Source organism: Megalobrama amblycephala, linkage group LG11 (assembly GCF_018812025.1).
Source record: "Megalobrama amblycephala isolate DHTTF-2021 linkage group LG11, ASM1881202v1, whole genome shotgun sequence".
NCBI lineage: Eukaryota > Metazoa > Chordata > Actinopteri > Cypriniformes > Xenocyprididae > Megalobrama > Megalobrama amblycephala.
Window position 1 is genome coordinate 40,918,565 of NC_063054.1, and position 7,729 is coordinate 40,926,293.

General features: G+C 30.5%; 1 protein-coding gene across 2 annotated transcripts in view; it reads left to right on the forward strand.

Annotated features, from left to right (window-relative positions):
- Positions 1-6,134, forward strand: part of slc24a4b (solute carrier family 24 member 4b) — a 43,099-nt gene extending 36,965 nt beyond the window's left edge. For both annotated transcript variants that reach the window (XM_048208054.1, XM_048208055.1), the window contains exons 15-17: positions 1,451-1,563; positions 1,731-1,796; positions 4,486-6,134. In XM_048208054.1, the coding sequence (XP_048064011.1) occupies positions 1,451-1,563; positions 1,731-1,796; positions 4,486-4,635 (329 nt within the window). In that variant the 3' untranslated portion in view covers positions 4,636-6,134. The remainder of the gene's footprint in view (positions 1-1,450; positions 1,564-1,730; positions 1,797-4,485) is intronic.
- Positions 6,135-7,729: the final 1,595 nt, after the last annotated feature.

Consider the following 7,729-nt stretch of genomic DNA (forward strand, 5'->3'; position numbering starts at 1 on the left):
GATGGTTCTCTTTTTACTCTTTTGAAAAATATTGAAGCTCATTCAAGCTACATTGAAGTTTATATGTATGTATCTAAACGTTAAAGGTTAAGTGTGAAATTTCTGCCACCAAGTGGAATTTTTATAGTCAGTGTTTCTGAGCCAGTGTTTTTTTTTTTTTTCTAGTTGGGATGCTCAAACAAAATGAGCAATGTTTGATGGAGATGACATAATGATGAACAGCAGCATTTGACTAAATACTTTTTATTTAATAAAATAATTAATAATAAATATGTATGTATTCAAATTAATAATAAACATTATTATTATTATGTTTTTGAGCCAGTGTTTTTTCAAGCAAGATGCTCAAACAAAAATGATTTAATAAAATTATTAATAATATATAGGTATTATTATAAATCTTAATTCATATCTCAAATCATAATTTATTTTTAGTATTATTATTATTATTCGATTAAATATTTTATTAAATATTTTATTATATTTTTATTAAATATTTGATTGTATAAAATATCTATAATAATAATAATAATAATAATATACTACTAATAAATAATAATAATAATAATAATATATTATTATTATTATTATTATTATTATGCTTTTGAGCCTGTGTTTTTTTATAGCAGGATGCTCAAACAAAAATTATATAACAAAATAATTAATAATAAATATGTATTATTATAAATCATAATAATGTATTATTATTATTATTATTATATTATGATTTATTATAAATCATATACTTTATTAATTTATTAATAATTTATTATTATTATTATTATTATTATTATTATGTTTTTGAGCCGATGTTTTTTTCTAGCTCTGTTTTTTCAGGATGCTCAGACAAAAATAATTTAATACAATGATTATTAATAAATATTTATTATTATAAATAATAATGTATTATTATTATTATTTGATTAAATATTTGATTGTATAAAATATCAATAATAATAATAACAATGATTAAGAATATATTAATATAATAATAATATAAAATAATATTATAATAATATATTTGTTTTAATTTTTGGCTTCTTTTTCGGCTTTTTTATTTATGATTTTGCATTGCTTTTGAAAAATGTATAGTTGACATACGTTTTGAAATTATTTTGGTTGAAATACTTTGACACTTGACCATTTTTCAACACGTTTGTCACCACTTTCTTTATTGTTTTATGTTGCTTATTACTTTTTTTGTGCTATTTTTACTTTTGCAGTTTTTCTTTGTTACTTTTCGTTGTTCCTTTTTCTGCTGCCTTGTTTTTACATTGCTACTCTCTTACTGAAGTATGAAAAATAATATGCAATCACACTGAATTTTTGCATTATATACATAATCACACTGCATCACTTTAAATGAACATGTGACCTCTGAATGTGACCTCTTCAGAGAGGAGTTGGCATTGCTTGTTCAATCTGAATCCGGTTCTTCTTCTTCCTGTAGGTCTGGGAGACATGGCCGTGTCCAACACCATCGGCAGCAACGTGTTTGACATTCTGGTGGGGCTCGGCGTTCCCTGGGCGCTGCAGACCATGGCAGTCAATTATGGATCAGTTGTAAGCACATCTAGCCGCTTGGCAAAACCTCTTTCTGTCTGAACAGAGATCAAGCTGTGCTCCTCAGAATCCAAGAGCTTCTGTTAAACTCTGAAACACAGCTGCACTGGTTTAATGGCACAGTGGAATTATGGGAGCTGATGATGCTGTTTCCTCCCTCCGTACAGGTGATGATAAACAGTCGGGGGCTCGTGTACTCAGTGGTGCTTCTGCTGGGATCTGTCGCTCTCACTGTGAGTACATCAGCAGATTCCTGACTCACGCTCAGATGCAATATGGAGACTTTGCTGAAAAGATTTCAACATGTTAACTTTTGAGTGACAATCTGTCAGTATGATTCTCTGTTTATAGTGAAATAAACATCCCTGTTAATGCTGGTGTCACAGTTATGATCATTAAAATCGATATGTATTGAGAAGCATTTGTCATCTTGATAAATAAATCAAATAATAATAATACAAATCAGTTACTAAAAACAAATGCATTTAAACTAATGTTTAATGTAGCACTTGATAGTAGTAATGCAATAAAATTAAAATAACAATAATAAAGGTTATTTCTAATGTTATTGTGAAGTGATTGACAATGGTTTAAAATGAATATAGTATTTTGTTGTTTTTTGGTGAAAATTTTAATAATCAAATGGTTGATTCTTTTAAATAAATCAAATAAAAAAAGAAATGAATAAAAATAGATACATTCAAACTATACAATTCAATTTAACATTTGATTATATAGATATGACAATAAAATTAAAAAGCTATTTCTTATTTTTTATGAATTGACTGACAGTTGTTCAAACGGAATACTGAATTATTAGTTATTATTAGAAGAATATGTTTTGGTAATCAAATTCTTTTATCTATTTATCTATGGTTACACATCAAACCCTCTAGCGCCACCAACAGTTCAAAGATTCACTTATGTTTATGCTCATAACTTTTGACACGCAAGTCCTAGAAATAATTTTTTCCCCTCTGATTCCATGGCTCATGCTGATTCGATTGCACCCTATGACGTCATTTCCATGATGAAAATATTTTCGCCAAAAAATATATTTAGCTTTTTATCAAAAGATTTTTGATAGGCCAATCCGTTCTTGTGTAGCGTGTCAACGAATTTGATGGCGAGCACGCAAAAATGGCTTTGATGCTGCATCTTCACAATGATTTGGTGTATTGACACTAAACTTGGTATATGTCATTACAGGCATGACTTGGGGGGGTACATGTAGGATATCGTCACAGCGCCACCTACTGGTGCCGAGATAGAAAAAAATTTTGCTTATAACTTTTGAATGCCTTGTCCTAAAATCAAGAGTATTCCTTGAGGCATGCCGAGTTGAACGATATCCAATTTTGAATTTTGTCATAAAATGCATTACAAACGCATTAACGTATTGTTACGAAACTCAGTATGAAAAATCCAGGCCATGTTCTGAGAGGACCTGTAAAGTTTTAGGTCAATGCCAAGAGATGTAATGAAATTTATGAAAATGCTTACATGAAAAATTCAATATATTGTCATTTAACTTACATCATTAGATTTGTTGGTATTTTGCCGAGTCCTACGATACCAAATTTGTCAAACTTACTGTCCGCCATATTGAATTTTATTCAAAACCTACTTTTTCGAACTCTACATTTTCTGCATCTACAGAAACGCATGACAAAAAGATTTTTGATAGACCCAACCGTTGTTTTATACTGCGTCAACATGAAGTTATAAACCATGTCATTATGTTATAAGTGCTTTAACTGACATAATTTAAACGGCTCTATCCTATGGCAAGCTGTTTTTACTTTTATTCATTCTCAGGATATGAATTCTTGATATCAACAATTCAATTTTCACTAGTTAAAATGCTAATTCTTGATATCAGGAATTACATTTCCACTATAGTAACAATGGCAATTTTTGATATCAACAATTCAATTTTCACTAGTTAAAATGCTAATTTTTGATATCAAGAATTATATTTCCACTAGTAAAAACTAGAATTCTTGATATCTGTAATTGTATTTTCACTAGTGAAATGTCACCATAGGCTGCCATTCAAATTCAATTGTTGATATCAAGAACTGATTTCTTACTAGTTAAAATTCCAATACAATTCTTACTAGTAAAAATAAATATTTTTGATATCAATAATTCAGTTGTCACTAGTTGAAATGTCAGTTCTTGATATCAAAAATTGAATTGGTACTAGTAAAAATGTTAACTTTTGATATCAATAATTTGATTTTCACTAGTGACAATGTTAGTTTCTGATATCATGAATGTGATTGTAAATAGTAAGAAAGCCATTTTAGATATCTGAAATTATATTGATATCAGAAATACATTTTCAGATATCAAAAATGAACATTTTTACTAGTAGCAATTCAATTGTTGATATCAAGAACTGACATTTCAACTAGTGACAATTGAATTCTTGATATCAAAAATTCGCATTTTACTAGTAGCAATGTAATTATTGATATCAAAAATTACAATTTTAACTAGTAAGAATTGTATTTCTGATATGTGAAATTGAAATTTCAACTAGTAAGAAATCAGTTCTTGATATCAACAATTGAATTTGAATGGCAGCCTATGGTGACATTTCACTAGTGAAAATACAATTACAGATATCAAGAATTCTAGTTTTTACTAGTGGAAATTCAAATGTCAAGAAGTAACATTGATACTAGTGGAAATGTAATTCCTGATATCAATAACTGAATTGTTGATATCAAGAATTCATATCCTGAGATGTGAATAAAAGTCAAAACGGCTTGCCATATTTCTGCCCTTATTCGGCTTGACCCCGTAATTGCTGCTTGCAGCTATATTTTATTTATTCTTTTATAGACATCAAATGAGTACTGAATTGCACCAATGGACTTCCGTATGTTACTTTTTAATCTTCTTCACCTGCAGATTCTTGGGATCCACCTGAACGGGTGGAAGTTGGACTTTAAGCTGGGTGTTTATGTGCTGGTTCTGTACGCCATCTTCCTCTGTTTCTCCATCATGATCGAATACAACGTCTTCACCTTCGTCAATATACCCATGTGTCGGGAAGACTAGAACCTCATCAACTGCTCCATATCCCAGAATGCACCATCCTGATGTCATGATCATCCCGAATTTCTCTGTTCTTGCACTCCAGAACCACCATCACCTCAGATCGGACGAATGTTAGTCTTCATCAGGACTAACGCTTGATTTCACTGTGGACCGAGAAGATCTTCCAGTCAAGCTCATTTTCCTGACCTCTAACCCCAGATTTCCACCCAGAAAGAGGAACTTCTCCTTGGCAGCTCTTCTCTTACAGTTGAGATCTTTGATATCCCAAAATGCATTGCGTGCCCGCCAAATATGGATTGCATCAGGAGCGTATGGACGTTTTCTACACGCCTGTGTTTCTTTTTCTTTGTCACTTTATTGAAAAATGTAAGCATGTCTCAAATGTCCTCCGAGTCAAATCTCTTCATTGCTCATAGAACTGTGAATTATTTTGCAACGTATTACTTTTTTTAGCCTTAAAGGCAGCAAAATTTTTAGAAATGCAAGAGAAATGACAGTATTGCACATTATGTATCATCACTGTATCATACAGGGTTTGTTTTTAGCGTGTCCTAATCAGGTACGATCGTCCTAAGAAAGACAAATTATCATGCTGGGTGGCTCCGCCCACAGTGAAATCTCATTGGTCCAAAATATCTGCATATTAATCATCAACAATGCTGCAGCTGACTGTGATTGAGGCGCAGCATTGACACTTTCATTTATAATTGGAAATGTGTCGTGACTTGTACCTGATCAGGACATCATTTTCTTTTCTTATCAGTATTTGTGGTCTTGTAGAAATATCTAAACATCCTTAAAACAAGATACATTTTCATTTTGTGTTAAAGGGTTAGTTATATATATATATTTACGAACTTTTATGTTAGATGCGATTAATCACGATTAATCGATTTGACAGCACTAATTTTAAGAAACCCACACATAAATACTGATAATGAATGATTTTGTTTTGCAGAGCATTTGTGGAATTTGTGTTTTTTTTTTTTTATTCACAAAATGTTCTTGTTTCATGATGTTAGGAGGTTTTGATGTAGCCTCTTTGAGGGCTCTGTGAATATAAACTTGCCTATGAAGAGATTTAATAATCATATTCATTTATAAGTGAGCATCTACCATGTGGTTTCTGGTGGTTTAGAGCCGGTCTTGACCTCAGCGGGATGTTCATGAGATTCAGTCCACTAACGCTGTGTCTACACTGTTGCTTTCAGACGCGGTGTTAGAGGGAGTTCAATCATTGTGAAATGGAGAAATTAGCACTTTAAAGCAAGCGAGCGTTTCGGTCGGTCACAATGTCAAATGTTTATGTGTGTATTTGTGTGTATCAGGGGAAACATCTTCATGACAGTCTTTCACCTGACCAATCTGTGCACTGTGAAATGGTGTTCTTTTGTAGTATTTTTGTCTTGTTTTCCAGTACAAATATCTAAACGATCTTAACCCTTGTGCGGTCTTCGTTTGGGAAGTACCCTCAGGGTCTTCGGGGTCTCCAAAGACCCCAGGCAACAAAATGCAATTTTGTAACAAAATACTTGTTTTTTTAAACAAATGTAATTTTACTCTGTTTATTCATGTTTTTACTCCATGTTTGTGCAGTTTTTGGAGGATTTATCATATTTGTTAAATATATATAAATAAATTAAAAAATATTTTTTTAAATAGGTTTTTATACAAAAACAGTTTATTAGGTAAAATTCACTTTATAAAAGACCCACATTTCTAAATTTCATTCATGGGGATAACATGGATAATTTGACATGGTTTAGTGTAAGATTTTTGCCCATCTTTTGGAAAATGCAATTTTAAAAGTAAAAAAAACTATCATTTTTACCAGTAAATGCTGCAGAGCTCCACTATATGCTATGTGCTATTTGACTGACTGAAAGATGTCTTTTCACAAGTATTTTTCAGTTGGATTCATATCTAAATATTCTGAAATCACATCTATAACAATAAAGGCTACTTTTTGTCAAAGTTTAGTATTTTTTGTAATGAAAAAAATCAGTGTTTCAATATTGTTACATTATGATGAGACCCCGCTTAGAAATTGGACAAAATTCATCCTCAAAATCAACATTTTTGAAAAACTTTTTTTTTTTTCAGTACAAAAAAATGCTAAACTTTGACAAAAAGTAATTTTTATTGTCTTTTATTGTCATAATTGTGATTTCATAATATTTAGATATAAATCCAACTGAAAAATACTTGTGAAAAGATGTCTTTCAGTCAGTCAAATAACACATAGCAAACAGTGGAGCTCTGCTGCCGTCTACTGGTAAAAGTGATATTTTTTTACTTTTAAAACTGCATTTTCCAAAAGATGGACAAAAAACTTACATTAAACCATGTCAAATTATCCATGTTATCCCCATGAATGAAAGTTAGAAATGTGGGTCTTTTATAAAGTGAATTTTACATAATAAACTGTTTTTGTATAAAAAAAAAAAAAAATATTTATTTATTTATATAAATTTAAAAGATATGACAAATCCTCCCAAAACTACACAAATATGAAGTAAAAACATTAATAAACAGAGTAAAATTACATTTGTTTTTAAAAAAACAATTATTTTGTTACAAAATTACATTTTGTTGCCTGGGGTCTGTGGGGACCCGTAAGACCCTGAGTGTGACCTTTTTTTTTTTTTACACTAACATAAAAACAAGATATCACTCCAATTTTAGAAATATAGAAAGTGTTAACAACTGTACAAAGTTTCATGTCATTTGGACAAAGAGAAAAAAAAAATTATTTGAGAAAACATCGTTTGGGGTCTGTGCAGACCCCAAAGACCCTATAAGGGTTAAATCAAGATACATTTACTTGAGAAGCAAAATGATTTAAGAAATTTAGTCGTTTTTGGAATAAAAGGGAAAGCAAGATTATTTTTTGACCCCATTGGTTGCTATTTTTTCTAGTTTTAAGCAAAAACTCACTTCATTTCTAAATATGTTTCTTCTTTTTTAAGCATAAATCAAACTAAATTTACTCAGGATGATTAAATTTGCCAGTGATGTAGAAAAATTCTTAAATCAAGATACATTTACTTGAGAAGCAAAAAGACTGAAATGAAATGAAAATGCAAGAGAAATT